This window comes from Myxine glutinosa, chromosome 9, assembly GCF_964187855.1.
Source record: "Myxine glutinosa chromosome 9, kmMyxGlut1.1, whole genome shotgun sequence".
NCBI classification, from domain to species: domain Eukaryota; kingdom Metazoa; phylum Chordata; class Myxini; order Myxiniformes; family Myxinidae; genus Myxine; species Myxine glutinosa.
Genome location: NC_136269.1, coordinates 136,689,229 through 136,708,650, shown reverse-complemented (window position 1 = coordinate 136,708,650; position 19,422 = coordinate 136,689,229). Strand labels below are relative to the sequence as shown.

General features: G+C 49.6%; 1 protein-coding gene across 3 annotated transcripts in view; it reads left to right on the top strand.

Moving 5' to 3' along the window:
- BBS2 (Bardet-Biedl syndrome 2) overlaps positions 1–19,422 on the top strand; it is a 147,735-nt gene that overhangs the window by 69,834 nt on the left and 58,479 nt on the right. For all 3 annotated transcript variants that reach the window (XM_068101815.2, XM_068101816.2, XM_068101814.2), the window contains 7 exons: positions 5,053–5,192; positions 6,100–6,241; positions 6,346–6,517; positions 6,989–7,118; positions 7,251–7,382; positions 8,541–8,678; positions 12,250–12,362. In XM_068101815.2, coding sequence (XP_067957916.2) covers positions 5,053–5,192; positions 6,100–6,241; positions 6,346–6,517; positions 6,989–7,118; positions 7,251–7,382; positions 8,541–8,678; positions 12,250–12,362 — 967 coding nt within the window. The remainder of the gene's footprint in view (positions 1–5,052; positions 5,193–6,099; positions 6,242–6,345; positions 6,518–6,988; positions 7,119–7,250; positions 7,383–8,540; positions 8,679–12,249; positions 12,363–19,422) is intronic.

The window sequence follows — 19,422 nt, the reverse complement described above, 5'->3', positions numbered from 1 at the left end:
CCAAATCGTGCCACAGGTGTTCAATGGGTAAAAGACAGGGACGATCGGACGAGCATGAGGAAGAAGACGAAGGTAGGAAGAACAGATATTTATTAATTATTTACACAACCACAATCAAAGAGAAGAAAAGATAAGAAATGTAATTTACAGGGAAATGGAAGGAGCAGAAGGACACAGAGCAACTTATACTTATACAAACTTACTTAAAACCCCAGATAACACAGAGGACAGACGACGAACTTACACGACAAAGGGAAATTGCAGGCAGGAATGGCTCAGGGAGCGAATGTTCCAGGCCGATGGTAAGGATGCGTCAGGGGGGGAGAAGGATCCAGTCAGTTGTAAGCGTTGAAGTTCACGCTCCGGGCTCGGAGCGAACAGCAGCCGGCAGCTCTGCGTCTTCACAACTGGCGACAATAGGGCCCCTAGAGGGTCTCGGTTTATTGCCGCAATATCAGCACCCCCTCACGTCTTTCTGTCTTCTCCGGCTCAGCTGGATCACGCATCTCTCTGAATAGGCTTGCGCGTGCGCTTATATTGCGCCTGGTGCGATCAAGCCGCCTGCCTTTTGGAAACGCCCACCGGTGAGCTCGCCTCGGCCTTGGTTGGTCGCGAAGGCTCACCGGTCCCACCCTTTGATGAGGCGCTGGCAGAGCCACACCTTGTTCCTGGTGCTTGGCTGACTCCTCCCACCCTCTGCTCCGAGATGACCTCGTGTTCAATGGAGTTTGGGGCGATGATGATGCCAATAACAACCACCCAATGCAACGGTGGCGAATGCCGCCGTGCTGACGCTTTGGAGGCCACGGCGATATTGTAGGGGATCGCTCTTTCATGTTCGCTTATATAGGGTTGGTTTTCTAAGGCTGGGGCGCAGTGGCGTCGTCGCGTCCCCGGCACGAGGGTCGATTCTGAGGAAATCTTGTCTCATTGTGCACGCCTTCATTTTACTTCCAAATTAAGAATCTGTTTCATTAATATTAATTGTTGTTTCCACACTGCGTCGAGAGCATAAGCGTAAGTATACCGTGACAAGAAGGGGGTATGCTGCGAATTTATGCGAGTTATATTGTGCAGGTACGGGGTGCCAGTCACTCCCCAGCCGGCCCGTTCTGAAGGTTCGGATCGGGACACTGGGATTCATACTTTTTGTTTGTTTGTTTCATTGTGCACGCCGTCATTTCACAACGAATTTTAATTCTGGGTCCAGTTTTGCCACAAAAATATGGTCCCTGCATCGAGTGTGGTATCTTATTTCGTGAAAATCGGTCGATTTGAAGTGGTGAAAATAAAATGTGATCGTGGAAAATCGTAGCGAGGGGCCATTTTGAATCAGTTTTCGATTATTACACCGGGCTACTTGTGGCGGATAGGAACACCACTAGGTAAGTAAGGACAACCTTTATTTAGCGAAGATTGGGCAAAAATTGACCGACTTATTCCAAATATTAACTTATATCAAATAAGTCTTTTAAGGTGAAAGCGCGATGACGTCACGCGGCACGAATGCGCACCTGTGTCGTTGGAGGTATTGACTTATATAGGGTTGGTTTTCTAAGGCTGGGGCGCAGTGGCGTCGTCGCGTCCCCGGCACGAGGGTCGATTCTGAGGAAATCTTGTCTCATTGTGCACGCCTTCGTTTTACTTCCAAATTAGAATCTGTTTCATTAATTGTTGTTTCCACACTGCGTCGAGAGCATAAGCGTAAGTATACCACGACAAGACAAAAGGTATGCTACGAATTTATGCGACTTATATTGCGATAGGTATTGTCGAGTGAAGGGGTCGTGTTCGGGCCGTGGTCTTGCCTAGATGTAGGCCGCACCTCATTTTGTCGAATAAAGTGGTATTCGGGTGGTTCCGGTATTTGGGACCGCAGGGACGGAAAGTGCAGGTACGGGGTGCCAGTCACTCCCCAGCCGGCCCGCTCTGAAGGTTCGGATCGGGACACTGGGATTCATTCCGGTCGCCTGGTCGGCCCGGAGGTGGGGGTGCAGGGCCTGTCACGGAACGTCAAAACAAACGGCCTGCCGGGGCCGCCCAAAAGTCGGGCGTGAGGGGCGCGTCCATTAATGGAACGCCTCTCGCTTCCCAGATCGAGGGCCACGTGGTCAGGAGAACCTCGTCCCTTCTGGTTGCCTTGCCGTCCCACCGTGAGCGCTGGTCAGGGTGTACTTCAAACTAAGCTTAAGTGTCAAGTGTTAAGTTCCTCCTTGCCCTCGCAAGGGAAAGGCTAGGGTCAAGCTCTTCCAAATTTCCAAACACTAGAAATTGGACGTCTCAAATTAATTAATTAATTTGTTAATGCATCTCAGTCGCCCGCGACCTCTTTAGCGCAGGTGTCGAACCAGTTCAATTCCGGTGTGACCGGGCCGAATATCGGCCCGGCCGTGGCCGAAGCCGTTGATTCCGCTGTAGTACGCTAACGCGTAGGCTCGCGCGTCCCTGGTCCACCGGGGCTCCGCGGGTGTCCTACCGTGCCTGACGCCGCTATTCTCTCAACTTTCGGGAGTAGGCGCCGGTGCCCGGGGACGGATTTCGCTGTCTAAACATGGTAGCGCTAGGCCAGTGGAACCGCCGGGACCCACGTGCACTCACAAGTTGTTCTGCGCGTGGGCGGCAGTATCAGACCGGGGTGCCCAAACGCTCCCCGGCTAAAGTTCATCCTGAAGCACCCACATTGTGCGGACAAACCCCACCAAGTCGAGGGCCACGTGGTCAGGAGAACCTCGTCCCTTCTGGTCACACTGTGCCTATCGGCCGGCCTCGAAGACCGAAATTGTGTCGGTTACCGATCCTTCGGGTTCGGAACTATGCCACCCTAAAAGGGTGGTGATTAATGTTCGCTCTTTCACGAGCCTCGATCTTGTATACAAAAAAAAAAAAAAAAATCTATCTTATTTGATTTGGAGCAATGCAGAGTCAACTAATGGAAAACAGAGCCTTAAACTGGAACACATAATAATGATATAACTATTGAGGGATCCTATGGTTCTCTACGTGTGTGCGATGGACTAACTAAAAGGACGACCTTTGATCTTTACATGAAACGGAGGTATTTACAAGAATCATTACATTTACAGAGGGTGGTATTTATAATAATTACACCAAGTGCAGGGTTTCCCAAATCCGTTACAATATATACATATATTGTTTTATAATGATCAAGGTTGATGGAGGAGTTTCTATTTCAAAAGACATACAGAATATATCTAAAGTAGAACAAGGACTGTGGTTGACATCACAAAATATTTGCATGGATTTCAAGGACATGAAGAGAGACTTTGGTCCAACAGGATGGTGGAGTTAGTGCACTTGAGCCGTCTCATTTGAGTTTAATTCCGGACTATAAACTGTCCGATCGTTGCTTCTCAGACAGGGCGTTTAATTACAGCGTGCGCCGTCCCTCGGATGTCCCATCTGCTTTATCTTTTGACTGATTTTGACAGGGAGGGTCAGGGGTCAAGGGGACAGACTGAGAAAAGTGGAAATAACAGAAAAATAAACAATAAGTGCCAGAAGGACATTACATAAGTAAAGCAACTTTAAAAAGTGATACAAATAATGATAAAATTGAAAAAATAGTAAATATAAATGTTGATTGAAATTATTCCTCATGCTATAGCTACTTCTTTCTGGCGGCCATTGGCGATAGGAAGTACATGCAAGAATCTATCTGTGAGCTATAATCTTGGGGGGGCGGGGCACTACTCCGCACGATGTGTGGAATTCTCAGTTTACTGGTACTCATTTCGCTGACCTTGGAAGAATGACAGGCTGAGTCAACCCCACCTGGTGTTAATGCAACGGGCGACCGGGAATCCAACTCAGGACGTTTTGATCCCAAGCCAGCCACCCTAACCGTTAAGCCAACACCAGACTTCCATGATTAAAATAGACCTATTTCAATGAGAGGAAAGGGGAAGACAAGAGAAAAAGAGGAAAAGAGTGCATGAGTGAGGAGATAATAGGAAATAAAGTAAAACAAAAGGGGCAAACCATCCACTTAAGAGTTTGTTTTATTCCAACAAAAGTCGCATGGCCATTGCTAACTCGTGAATGAATTGATATGCAAGTTAAATCGCACAAGGAGCTGGAGACTCTTGGTCACCCACCTTTTAGGTGGCATGAGGAATAGGTCTGCGTAATATGAAAGCTAAATCTTGAACGGTTTTTGAAATATCATGCACACAAAGGCAAGTTAACAAGATGGTTGCCATGGCAACATAATTCAGCCAATCACAGCCGTGATACAATGAGGTTGAGATAATGGCATGACGAATAGATGTCTGCAATACGAAAGCTAAATGTTCACCAGTTTTTGAAATATCGCGTACTCAAAAGTACATCGACCGATGATTGGTCGGTCGGTCGGATGAATTGTCGGATGCTCGTTTTAATGTCCTCCATCTCTGACCTTGTAGGGTGGCAGGGGACATAAACGATGTGGATTAAGTTTTATAAAGTTGACAGTAAATTGGCGATCATAACATGATATGAAAGAACATGAAAGTTAAAGTAAAATGATAAACAAGGTTTTAAAACCCTGAATAAAGCAAATTAGGATTTAATTACACATGCTCGTACAGTGTACATTCTCCAACTGCCCCGATTCCATCGTTTGTGACTCCTGTACATGTACATGTTTCCATCATAATTTCCATGACTGTGTGTACATTATACAGGTCCATAGCTGTCACTCCTGTGCATTGGTTAAGTTGTTCTTCTAAGCTGAGCTAACACTACAAACTGTTTCCTGTCCTACTCACATTTAAAGCAATAATGTCCATCTTGACTACACTACAACCTCTATCTCCTTCTCTCCCCCGCTCTGTTTCCTCGTGAGAGACTCGGCTACGGCTTCCATCAGGGTTCTTGGCTTATGGACTGTACTCCAGTCTCCATGCAGTTATTTACGCAACCGTTTCTACGAGATAACTAGCAATAGAAGCAGGTTGTCCTGATCGAGGCTCGAAGCCGATTTGGCTCTTTGTATAACTCTATCTTTCACAACCATCTCTGGTGCGTTTAAGCCGACTTGGTTACCCACAGTGCGTGGATATCTACCCCGGGGAAGCGAACCACATGACGACCTCATAGACGGACAAGCGGAGCTCGAGAACCTACGAGAGTTGAGCCAACAACGACAGAATCTGCTGCTTGAACTCAAGAACTACGAGGAAAATGGCAAGGTGAGGTCGTCGAACCAGAGCAGTACAACATGGAATAATGGTCACTCCTCATCGGAAAACAAAACGAGGCAAAATGTAGGCGGGTTGCAGGAGTAATGCCAGGGAGGGGTACCAGAGAACCGGTGAGGTGGGAGTGCTTTGAGGGAGAGGGTGGTGATTTGTCTCTGTGTGGAAAAGTTGGTGCCAAAATGTGGTGCAGTACCACGTGTCATAAAATATGAAGAAGAGGATTCGAATGGAATGGCCTCGAGGAGGGAATATAACGGGTTGCCCGAGAAAGGAGGAGGTTTTGGTTAGAGATCTGTCTTTTGTGAGCGGACGCTCAAGGAAGGTATGATGGGGGAATTACTTATTCACTTGCTTATGAACAATGAAATGCTAGTACAATGCTAACTCTAACAACCCTAACCCTAACAACCCTAACCCTAACAACCCTAACCCTAACAACCCTAACCCTAACAACCCTAACCCTAACAACCCTAACCCTAACAACCCTAACCCTAATAACCCTAACCCTAACAACCATAACCCTAACCCTAACCCTAACGCTAACAACCCTGACCCTAATAACCCTAACCCTAACAACCCTAACCCTAACCCTAATAACCCTAACCCTAATAACCCTAACCCTAACAACCCTAACCCTAACAACCCTAACCCTAACATCCCTAACCCTAATAACCATAACCCTAACCCTAACAACCCTAACCCTAACAACCCTAACAACCCTAACCCTAACCGAGTTGTTTGCTGTAGTTCTGATATTATTCTTTGTTCTGTTTATATAGGGTATGTGGAGATAGATTTCAATAAAGTCTCATATCTGGAAACCGAGGTCTCGACTTGATTTCATAACACCACGTTTATAGTGCACAGCGAGAACGTAGTGATGTACGTTTTTTTTCAGGTTACGGACTCCGGTGAGACTGTGAGGACCTGCCGTTCACCAGGAATTCCGGCGAATACCCATTTGGAAAGCAGCCTGACCGTAAATTCAGGCAGTGAGAGCCAGCCACCCCATGTGCAACTCTCAGTTGCTACCTCAAACGGTACTTCTTGACTGCGTCTTTGAAATGGTTCGGCATTTGCAACACGACGCACACACTCCATCCTACATTCGGATTTAGAACGCCTTGGGCCTCTCAACCCACAGACACGATGATCCGTGCAGTGCTCATCTTTGCCGAAGGAATATTCGATGGCGAGAGCTACGTTGTTCATCCTGACATAAGAAACTTGAGCAGCCAGGTTACTATTGCCCTGCGGCCTCCGAAGAATGTACCGGTTGATTTGCACATCAAAGCCTTGGTCGGGTATCAATCCAGGTAAGGTTGTAGATATTGTTGGTGAGGTTGTAGGTATTGTTGGTAAGGTTGTAGGTGTTGGTAAGGGTGTTGGTGTGCTGTAAACCACCACAGGTGTTCTTCTGTTCATATTATTCACAGATGGTGCTCAACCTTTCCTGCTCAACAATCATACAATAAAAATCCCACAGAGTAGCGATGGAAAGAGGACAACTGGGAGAATTATTAGATTATAGTGGCGTTGTACTCACAAGAGCAAATGTGACCGTTGATGATCTAAAATGAAAAACTAACACAAATCATAATCTGGTGATTTTTGAAATGTTTGTATTTTGCTGCTTCTTAGGAAAAAGCCATTTGAGAAAACACTCGTCTCTCTGAACTTTTTTTTTGAACTTTCCTGACTCCCCTTTTCCGAGAAGGCACGTCCAAGCTCGCTTTTGGTTAGTAGCTCGGCTTTCATGGTGCATTACTCTCATATCCCTCCCTCAGTACGCAACTGCATGTGTTCGAGCTAACCAGGCAGCTGCCACGGTTCTGCATGTACACCATGTGCGACCCCGACACCGCTGCCGTCCCCAACAGCCGTGTCATCCTGACCATCTCAGAGCGCATGCAGAGGGTAGGCTCAGGTTCACAAGGTGCATTACACCATATATCATCATATTCTGGTCACTGGATCTACAAGTGTGTGTGTGTGTGTGTGTGTGTGTGTGTGTGTGTGTGTGTGTGTGTGTGTGTGTACACGTATCAGGTGGCGATCTGGTTGAACCAGAACTTCTTGCTGCCCCAGGAGTTTGTGTGCGACAGCAGCTTCCTGAACGTCTGCTTTGTCTGTCTGCGTGGGTCTGGCTCTTTGTCCATCTCCATCAGGCAAAATGCAGAGGTAAAAATGTGCAAGTTTCTAGAAACAGATGACCATGCAACAAAATCATCAACCACCTCTTATTAACCTTGAACGAGTCAGCATGGGAATAAAAGGAGTGAAAAATAAAAATGAACATATGTCACCCACAGGGTGAACCGTATCTTGCCAAAATGTGAAAATTCCGTTTTTTCGTCATGACGTCATCAAATGACGTCATAGCGTCAAACTGTTTACAGATCTGGGAAGCACTCATCAAGGGCATTCATATGAGGTATTACTCGATATGGTACCTACGATTTCAAAATTTGACCTTGGGGTCAATAATTTTCGACCTCCAGCGCTAACCATGAAGGTCAAGGCCGATCGCCACCAAAAACTAATCAGCTGAGCGCCGGACCATATACTAGATTCCCATGAAGTTTGGAGACGATCCGATCAAAGTTACTCAAAAAATTAGTGTTTCGTCGACCTCCATGATTGACCACAAAGTGACCTTGACCTTTGAGCTTGACCTTCAAAATTTTGTGTGCTGAAGGGTATCTCTATAGGACTCTGATATGCGAAGTTACAGGAGTTTCCAATAATAACTGTGGTCTACAGAGTGATCTAAACGTGAAAAAAAATGATTAACCACAAACAAAAAAACAAAAAAACAAACAAACATACAAGCTGACTAATACATCTTGCAAAAACTTCGTTTTGGCAAGATAATAAATAACAAGTCAGGAAGATGGAGTTTTTAAAAATACAGGAAGGGCTTGTCTCAATGTTAGTCCAAAAATACTAATGTGAAGGCACAGAGGGAAACATAACTTGTCATTTCAAGCCATCAGTTTAAGACTGTTTTCCCATGGTTCATCACTGTCATCTAAGGTTCAGGCTCATGGAGGAGCTTGTCCATACATTGTATGCAGGAAAAGACATTTTGAGGCACAATTGTACTTTTCCTCGATTTAGAAAGACACTAGCGGACAATGGACAAATCAACACATTATATTGGATTTGAACCTGGAGTCACAGCTTTATTTGGCATATATCAGAACACGTCAAGGCCACAAAGATCCAAGTTGCAGTTATTTTAGGTCAAATATTTACCCATGGTCTGCCTTCTCACAACCAAAAGGTCTTTTACCTGTATACTTCCATTCCATTTCATACTTGTGTGTGCATGTGCAGGCACTTATTAGTACGGATGACATGGACCTGGCAGGAGACGTGATCCAGTCTTTGGCAGCCTTTTTGTCAATCTCCGACATGCCTGTGGAAGCTCACTTTCCAGCATACGTCGAACAGCTGCGCCTCACACTACTCAAGGTGAGGGTATGGTGCAGTATAATAATAATAATAATCATAATAATAATAATAATAATAATAATACATTTATTTTGTTTAGCGCTTTTCAAGAAACCCAAAGACGCTTTGACATAGTACGTAAAACAAAGACAAAAAAGGCAAAAATACATAATTAATAACCAAACAGAAAGGAAGGAGAAGGAGAAGAGATGGTCAGGGGTTGAATGCGGTGTTGAACAGGTGGGTCTTGAGTGATGATTTGAATGTGGTGAGTGAGGAGGAGTCTCTGATGGTTTGAGGTAGTGAGTTCCAGAGTGTGGGAGCAGCGATGGAGAAGGCCCTGTCCCCCCAGGATCTGAGTTTGGTCCGGATGCGGGGGGGGGGGGGGGGGCGGGGACAGGAGGTTGGCAGCAGCAGAGCGGAGGGTGCGGGTGGGAGTGTGTCTGGGGAGGAGGTCAGTCAGGTAGGATGGGGCCAGGTTATGGAGGGCTTTGTAGGTCAGGAGGAGGATTTTGTACTGGATTCTCTGGGAGATGGGGAGCCAGTGGAGCTTGTAAAGGACGGGGGTGATGTGGTCACGGGTCCGGGAATGGGTGAGTAGACGGGCGGCGGAGTTCTGAATGTATTGGAGTTTATTGGTGATTATTGAGGGCGAACCAAAGAGGAGGCTGTTGCAGTAGTCAAGACGGGAGGTGATGAAGGCGTGGATGAGGGTTTCTGCAGCCGTGGAGGAGAGGGATGGACGGAGACGGGCGATGTTTTTCAGGTGAAAGAAGGCTGTCTTTGTGATCTGTTTAGTGTATTTGTCGAAGGAGAGGGTTTGGTCAAAGATGATGCCAAGATTCCGGATGTGAGGGGAGGTGGATACTGGGAAACCGTCGATGTTGAGGGCAAAGTTAAGGGTGGATTTGGTGAGCGTTTTTGGTCCAATAATGATTATTTCGGATTTATCACAGTTTAGTTTGAGGAAGTTGATTTGAAGCCAGGATTTTATTTCAGTGATGCAGTTTGTCAGGATAGAGTGGGTGACGGTGGAAATTGACTTGGCGGAAATGAAAAGCTTGATGTCATCGGCAAAGCAGTGGAATTGGAGACCATGACGACGGATTAAGTGACCAAGGGGGAACAGGTACAGGATGAAGAGGAGGGGACCGAGAACTGAACCTTGGGGGACACCTTGGGGGAGGGGAGCGGTGTGGGATTTGCAGTTATTGATGGAGATGAACTGGCGTCTGTCAGAGAGGTATGATTTGATCCAAGAAAGGGCAGTGCCAGTGATGTTAAAGGTGGTTTCAAGTCGGGTAAGGAGGATGATGTGATTGATGGTGTCAAAGGCGGCGCTGAGGTCGAGAAGGATGAGAATGTTGAGGTTACGGGCGTCGGAGGAGAGGAGAAGGTCGTTGGTGATTTTGAGGAGTGCAGTTTCCGTACTGTGGTTGAGGCGGAATCCGGATTGGAATGTTTCATGCAGGTTATTGGCAGAGAGGTGATGTTTGAGTTGAGTGGCTACAGTGCGTTCCAAAACTTTTGACAGAAAGGGTAGGTTGGAGATGGGTCTGAAGTTATTTGGGGTGTCAGGGTTGAGTCCAGGTTTTTTCAGAATGGGGGTGACAGCAGCGATTTTGAGGGATGGTGGGACGATGCCAGTAGACAGGGAGGAGTTTATCATTGCAGTGATAAGTGGAGAGAGAGCAGGAAGGCAAGCCTTAACAAAGCTGGAGGGGATGGGGTCCAGAGTGCAGGTGGCAGTTTTCATTCCTGTGAGGAATTCAGAGAGGTCAGCAGGGGAGACTGGGGAAAATTGAGATAGGGGTTGGCAGGATAAGGGGGGGGCAGATGGTTTGAGGGGGAGCAGGTGCGGTGGTGGTTAAGCTGCTGTAGATGTTGTCTGTCTTGCTTTGGAAGAATGAAAGGAAAGAAATGCAGTTGTCGACTGTGAATGACTGGGTGGTGGTGTCCAGGGGGCTGAGGAGTTTGTTTATTGTGGAGAAGAGTGCTTCTGGGTTTCCGGAGCCAGAGTGGATTATTTGAGAGTAGTAGGTGGAGCGGGCGCGGGAGAGGGCATCTTTGTAGTGTTGTAGGTGGTCTTTGTAGGCTTGGGAGTGGATTGTGAGACCTGTTTTATTACGGAGTCTTTCAAGTTGGCAGGCACGGGTTTTCATCAGGCGGAGTTCAGGGGTAAACCAGGGAGCAGAATGGGTGAAGGAAACTGTTTTGGTTTTTATCGGCGCAAGCTGGTCGAGGCAGGAGGAGAGAGTGTGGTTGTAGTAGTCAGTGAGGTCAGAGGGGCTGTGCAAATTAACGAACGGAGAGGTGGACATTTTTTCGGAGAGGCAAGATGAGAATGAGGTAGGTGAAAGAGAGTTTAGCTTACGGAAGTTGATTATGCGTTTTTGCCTTGGTGCTGGGGTGGGAATGTTGATGGTCATAGTGATGGCTAAGTGATCAGAGAGGGTGAGGTCAGAGCCAAAGAGATGGTGTAGATTTAGTCCAATAGAACAGACAAGGTCCAGAATGTGACCACGGTTATGGGTGGGAAAGTTGACATGTTGAGTGAGGTTAAAGCAATTAAGAATATCAATGAAGTCAGCGGTTATTGTGGAGTCAGTGGAGTCCATGTGGATATTGAAATCACCGAGGAGGAGGGTTGAGGGGGAGAAGGAGCAGAGCTGGGTCAGAAAGTAAGAGAAGTCAGACAGGAATGCTCGGTGTGGTTTGGGAGGGCGGTAGACAACTGCCATGACTGACTGTGTGTGACCAGAAAGTTTAAAAGCCAGGTGTTCAAATGATGGAGCAGATGAGATGGAGATGAGGCTGGTCTTGATGTCCTGTCGGTGTATTACAGCAATTCCACCACCTCGGCCCTCCGAGCGTGGTTTATTGATGTATGAGTAACCATTGGGTGTAGTGAGGTTGAGTGAGAGGTAGTCCAGGGGTTGTTGCCAGGTTTCAGTCAGACAAGTTTATTGTCTCGAGTTTATCTCGAATCAGACTCGAGAAAATCCCGTTTATTGTCCAGAATGAAGTCGTTCAGGATGTGGCTTTTATTGTTGAGGGACCTGGTATTGAACAGAGTAAGCTTCATATTGCTTTGTATGGTGTGGATGGACTCGTGTGATTTTGCCAGGAACTTGAATTTGTTTTGACAGTATAGGACATTGTATTCCCTTGCTTCCTCAATTATGGCAGGATAGGCCCAACGCCCTCTCCCAGTGTGTTTTAAGTTTCCATTTTGTGTCCTTGTACTTTATAACGAGTATACTCTAGTCTGGAATTGTTCCATTTCACCTGTGAATTTCTGTCCCCAATGGTTTGGACAATTAATGACGATTAAAAGAAGAGATTAATTTCTCATCCAACACCACAAAGTGTGATTTTTAACTTATTTTAAGCTTAACCGACATCCATTACTGTACATTAATGTATTGTAATGTCCGTGTAAACTATAGTACGATGACATGGAAACAGATAACCCCAAATATGTAAGAAAAGCAAGCTTTGCACACCAAAGATGTCGTTATACCTCAAAATAGGTTACTATGAGTATTTGTGCCTAAATCTAGAACTTTTCCTTCTTTGACTTCCTCACCAGGTGGAAGAAATCCAGGCTGCACATCAGAAGCTCATCGCAGGGATTGCGGATGGTTCAAGCCGAGCACGCAGCCTGCTGGTTTGTGCTGAAGATGCCCGGCTTATGTTGAACTTGTGAGTTTCACCAATTGCCAGGACAGTTGGATACAAAAAGGCAATTCTGCCCATTGAGTCAGCACTATTATACCTCCATTCTAACTCGTGAACGCACTTGAACATATATTTACCCCAACTCGAGAACGCACTTATAGAAACTGTTTTTACGTATATATCTACCCCAACTCGAGAATGCACTTATATATACTGTATGTACGTATATATCTACCCCAACTCGAGAATGCACTTATATATACTGTATGTACGTATATATCTACCCCAACTCGAGAATGCACTTATATATACTGTATGTACGTATATATCTACCCCAACTCGAGAACACTCTTATATATACTGTATGTACGTATATATCTACCCCAACTCGAGAATGCACTTATATATACTGTATGTACGTATATATCTACCCCAACTCGAGAATGCACTTATATATACTGTATGTACGTATATATCTACCCCAACTCGAGAATGCACTTATATATACTGTATGTACGTATATATCTACCCCAACTCGAGAATGCACTTATATATACTGTATGTACGTATATATCTACCCCAACTCGAGAACGCACTTATATATACTGTATATACGTATATATCTACCCCAACTCGAGAACGCACTTATAGAAACTGTATATACGTATATATTGTAGCGGCTGCCGCTGGGGTTACACAATCGCCTTGCACCTATCAAGGACGCGGAGCGATCACCAGGCCGGGCTCGTCCAGGACGCCCGGGCAGGCCCGCGCTCGACTTGCCAGGCCTCGGTCGGGACGCCCGGGCAGGCTCGCCCTCGGCTTGCCAGGCCGCAGCCGGCCCGCGGGGCCACGCCCCCTGGCGCCAGGCCTGGGCAAACCCCCTGGCGGAATAGATATATATTGCCGACCGTAAAACGTTTTTCCCAGAGTGCCTGAGTGTTTGATTCTAATAAAGCAGCTCAGATGAATTCAAGCTTTTTGTCGCGTCCATTCTTTCGATCGACGTGGGAGCCACAGCTCCTTCATTGGTGACCTATCGACATGGACATGGCAGTCGCCCTTAAACTGCCTACCTTCTGGGAGGCTCACGCGGCGGTTTGGTTCGCACAAGCGGAGTCCCTGTTCGCCCTGCGAGGCATCACGGCGGACGACACCCGCTTCCACCACGTGGTCGCTGCGCTCGGTTCAGCCACCGCAGCCCGCGCCCTGAGCCTCCTCGAGAGACCGCCAGCCGCGGACAAATACGGCGCGATTAAGAAGCTTCTCCTCGATGCTTTCGCCCTCCCAGCGGCGGAACGCGCACGGCGCCTGCTCGATTTGCCGGAGCTCGGCGACACGCGCCCTTCCGAGCGAATGGACTACATGCTTTCGCTGCTCGGCGAGCACTCTCCGGCATTCCTGTTCCGGGAGCTGTTCCTCCGTCAGCTGCCTAACCCGGTACGCCTCGCCCTGGCAAGCACGACGATCACAGATCCCCGGGCCCTTGCCAGAGAAGCCGACAAAATCTCCGCCGCGGGACAGCGCATCGCAGCGGCGACATGGGACCCGCCGCCGCCTGATGCACCATCCATGGCGCCCGAGCACCCGGCGCGTTCGACGGCCGAACTGCCGACGCAATTGGCGGCCGCTATACCGAGCCGACCACGTTCAGCACGACGTCCGAAGCCTCCACCCGACCAAGCGTGGTGTTCCTATCATGCCAGGTTCGGACAGAAGGCCCGGACATGCCGACCCCCGTGCACCTTCGGCGGGTCGGGAAACGGCCAGGCCGGCGTTCATTACCTGCCATGAACGCCGGCCACAGTCACACGGGCAACTTACTGTTCATCACGGATAAAGCGTCCGGACGGCGCTTCCTGTGCGACACCGGCGCCCAAGTGAGCGTCATGCCCGCCTCTGACCAGGACAGGCAATCCGCGGTTTGCGGCCCCTCCTTGGTTGCGGCCAACGGATCGACTATCCGCACCTTCGGCCCGCGCAACGTCACCCTCTGCTTCGGCGGCCAACGCTTCGCTTGGACGTTTGTAACCGCCAACGTGCCCATGGCTCTGCTCGGCGCCGACTTCCTCTGCGCACACGGACTGCTGGTGGACGTCCAACGGCGTCGTTTAATCAACGCTGAAACCTTCAGCTCCCTGGTATGCACATTGAGCAGCTCCGCGCCGACCGAGCTGGCATGCACCGTCCCGGCGGCGAACGAGTTTGCTCGCCTGCTCGCGGAGTTCCCGGCCCTCACGCGGCCGACGTTTTCGGCCGTCGCAGTACGGCATGGGATCGAGCACCACATACCAACCACGGGCCCGCCGGTCTACGCCAGGGCCCGCCGCCTCGACCCAGCCAAGCTTGCCGTTGCGAAGGCCGAATTCGACGCGTTGGAGCACCTCGGCATCGTGCGGCGCTCCGATAGCGCGTGGGCCTCGCCACTGCACATCGTGCCAAAGCCGGGGGGTGGATGGCGCCCGTGTGGCGACTACCGCCGTCTTAATGACGCTACAACACCCGACAGGTACCCGATCCCGCATATCCAAGACTTCTCCGCCCGTCTGGCGGGACGGGTCATTTTTTCAAAAATTGATCTCATACGGGGATATCACCAGGTACCTGTCAGGGCGGCCGACGTCCCTAAAACGGCAGTCATCACGCCGTTCGGCTTATTCGAGTTCTTGCGGATGCCGTTTGGTCTCAAGAACGCGGCTCAGGCGTTCCAGCGCTTGATGGACGGCGTGCTGCGTGACCTGCCGTTCCTTTTCGTTTACCTGGACGACATCCTCGTCGCCAGCACGTCCCGGGCCGAGCACCTCCTCCACCTCCGAACACTGTTCGGGCGCCTCAGCGAGCACGGCCTCATCGTCAACCCGGCCAAATGCCACTTCGGCACGACGGCCGTTGATTTTTTGGGCCACCACATCACCAAGAACGGGGCTGTGCCGCTGCCAACCAAGGTCGAGGCCATCACCACTTTCCCGCGTCCCCGCACCATAAAGGCCCTGCAGGAATTCCTGGGAATGGTGAATTTTTATCACCGCTTCGTGCCCCGCGCTGCTCAACTCATGCGGCCCCTCGACGAAGCCCTCCGGGGCAAGCCGGCCAAGCACGACATCGCCTGGTCCGCAGCAATGGATGCGGCCTTCCAAAGCTCAAAGCGGGCCCTCGCCGACGCAACACTGCTCGCTCACCCGGTGCTCAACGCTCCCATCGCCCTCACCACGGATGCCTCCGACTACGCGGTGGGCGCCGTACATGAGCAATGGGTGAACGGGGTTTGGCAGCCACTCGCTTTTTTCAGCCGGCAGCTCCGGCCGAACGAGCTCAAATACAGCACGTTTGACCGGGAGCTCCTCGGTCTACACCTGGCCGTCCGCCATTTCCGCCACCTCCTGGAGGGCCGACCTTTCACGGCGTTCGTCGACCACAAGCCGTTGGTTTACGCCATGGCCAAGGTCACGGAGCCATGGTCGGCCCGCCAACAGCGCCACCTCTCCGCCGTGTCGGAGTTTACCACGGACATCCGGCACGTCGCCGGCAAAAACAACGCCGTGGCCGACTGTCTTTCCCGGGCCAGCGCGAACGCGGTCCACCTGGGCGTGGATTTTGCGCTCATGGCGGCGGACCAAACCACCGACACCACGGTGCAAGCCCTCCGGGCGGCGGACACGGGCCTCCGCCTGGCCGACATCCCCTGCGCGGACACTGTCCTGCTCTGCGACGTCTCCCAAGGCCGGCCTCGCCCCATCGTGCCCGTCACCTGGCAACGCCGCATCTTCGCCTCCCTCCACGGCCTTTCCCACCCGGGCCGGAAAGCTTCCCAGAAGCTGGTGTCGGCGCGTTTCGTCTGGCACGGCCTTCGTCGGGACGTCCGCGATTGGACCAGCGCCTGCACCGCCTGCCAACGGGCCAAGGTCCACCGACACACCCAGGCCCCGCTGGCACCTTTCACCGTGCCCGAACGACGTTTCGACCACGTCAACGTGGATCTGGTGGGCCCCCTTCCCCCATCACGAGGGTTCACACACCTGCTCACCATGGTGGACAGGACCACCAGGTGGCCGGAGGCCGTTCCCCTCGTCTCCACCACCACCGCCGACGTGGCGCAGGCCTTCATCGCCACCTGGGTCGCCCGCTTCGGCGCACCGGCGGACATCTCGTCAGACCGCGGACCACAGTTCACCTCCGAGCTGTGGGGCGCGGTCGCCCGCAACCTGGGGGTCAAGCTCCACCGTACTACGGCCTACCACCCCCAAGCAAACGGGTTGTGCGAGCGATTCCACCGCTCCATGAAGGCCGCGCTCATGGCCGGCCTTCAAGACGGCGGTTGGGCCGACCGGCTGCCGTGGGTCCTTTTGGGCCTTCGCACGGCCCCCAAGGAGGACCTCCAGGCATCCACCGCCGAGCTGGTCTATGGCCAGGTGCTACGCGTCCCGGGCGAATTCGTGCCCGACGCTACCAGCCCCTGGTCCGCAGCTCGCCAGCGCTCGGACCTCCAGGAGGCCGCCCGACGGTTTGCCCCCGTGCCGACATCCCACCACGGTGACCCCCAGTCCTACGTCCCCCCAGCACTCCGCACCGCGGAGTATGTTTTTGTGCGTCACGACGCACATCGGCGGCCACTCCAGCCGCCGTACGACGGGCCCTTCCGGGTGCTGCGACGGGACGACAAGTCGTTCGTCATCGACATCGGCGGCAGGTCGGACCGGATTGCAGTGGACCGCCTCAAGCCGGCGCACGTGGACGTCGACCACCCACCACGGGTGGCCCTCCCGCCGCGGCGAGGCCGCCCCCCGTCCACGGTGCCCCCCACTCGACCGCCCACCACCTCACCGGACCCCCTCCCACGACCCACCAGGGGTCGCTTCGGCCGGGTCATCAGGACCCCCCTCAAGTTGACCCTGTCGGTGCAAGTCGATTCTGGGGGGACGTGTGTAGCGGCTGCCGCTGGGGTTACACAATCGCCTTGCACCTATCAAGGACGCGGAGCGATCACCAGGCCGGGCTCGTCCAGGACGCCCGGGCAGGCCCGCGCTCGACTTGCCAGGCCTCGGTCGGGACGCCCGGGCAGGCTCGCCCTCGGCTTGCCAGGCCGCAGCCGGCCCGCGGGGCCACGCCCCCTGGCGCCAGGCCTGGGCAAACCCCCTGGCGGAATAGATATATATTGCCGACCGTAAAACGTTTTTCCCAGAGTGCCTGAGTGTTTGATTCTAATAAAGCAGCTCAGATGAATTCAAGCTTTTTGTCGCGTCCATTCTTTCGATCGACGTGGGAGCCACAGCTCCTTCAATATCTACCCCAACTCGAGAATGCACTTATATATACTGTATGTACGTATATATCTACCCCAACTCGAGAACACTCTTATATATACTGTATGTACGTATATATATCTACCCCAACTCGAGAACGCACTTATAGAAACTGTATATACGTATATATCTACCCCAACTCGAGAATGCACTTATATATACTGTATGTACGTATATATCTACCCCAACTCGAGAATGCACTTATATATACTGTATGTACGTATATATCTACCCCAACTCGAGAACGCACTTATAGAAACTGTATATACGTATATATCTACCCCAACTCGAGAATGCACTTATATATACTGTATGTACGTATATATCTACCCCAACTCGAGAACGCACTTATAGAAACTGTATATACGTATATATATCTACCCCAACTCGAGAATGCACTTATAGAAACTGTATATACGTATATATCTACCCCAACTCGAGAACGCACTTATAGAAACTGTATATACGTATATATATCTACCCCAACTCGAGAATGCACTTATAGAAACTGTATATACGTATATATCTACCCCAACTCGAGAACGCACTTATAGAAACTGTATATACGTATATATCTACCCCAACTCGAGAACACTCTTATATATACTGTATGTACGTATATATCTACCCCAACTCGAGAACGCACTTATAGAAACTGTATATACGTATATATATCTACCCCAACTCGAGAATGCACTTATAGAAACTGTATATACGTATATATCTACCCCAACTCGAGAACGCACTTATAGAAACTGTATATATACGTATATATATCTACCCCAACTCGAGAATGCACTTATAGAAACTGTATATACGTATATATCTACCCCAACTCGAGAACGCACTTATAGAAACTGTATATACGTATATATCTACCCCAACTCGAGAATGCACTTATATATACTGTATGTACGTATATATCTACCCCAACTCGAGAACACTCTTATATATACTGTATGTACGTATATATCTACCCCAACTCGAGAACGCACTTATATATACTGTATATACGTATATATCTACCCCAACTCGAGAATGCACTTATATATACTGTATGTACGTATATATCTACCCCAACTCGAGAACGCACTTATAGAAACTGTATATACGTATATATCTACCCCAACTCGAGAACGCACTTATAGAAACTGTATATACGTATATATCTACCCCAACTTGAGAATGAACTAATAGAAACTGTATATACGTATATATCTACCCCAACTTGAGAATGAACTTATAGAAACTGTATATACGTATATATCTACCCCAACTCGAGAATGAACTTATAGAAACTGTATATACGTATATATCTACCCCAACTCGAGAACGCACTTATAGAAACTGTATGTACGTATATATCTACCCCAACTCGAGAATGTACTTATAGAAACTGTAAATACGTATATATCTACCCCAACTCGAGAACGCACTTATAGAAACTGTATGTACGTATATATCTACCCCAACTCGAGAACGCACTTATAGAAACTGTATGTACGTATATATCTACCCCAACTCGAGAATGTACTTATAGAAACTGTAAATACGTATATATCTACCCCAACTCGAGAACGCACTTATAGAAACTGTAAATACGTATATATCTACCCCAACTCGAGAACACTCTTATATATACTGTATATACATATATATCTACCCCAACTCGAGAATGCACTTACATGTACTGTATATACATATATATCTACCCCAACTCGAGAATGCACTTATATATACTGTATATACATATATATCTACCCCAACTCGAGAATGCACTTATA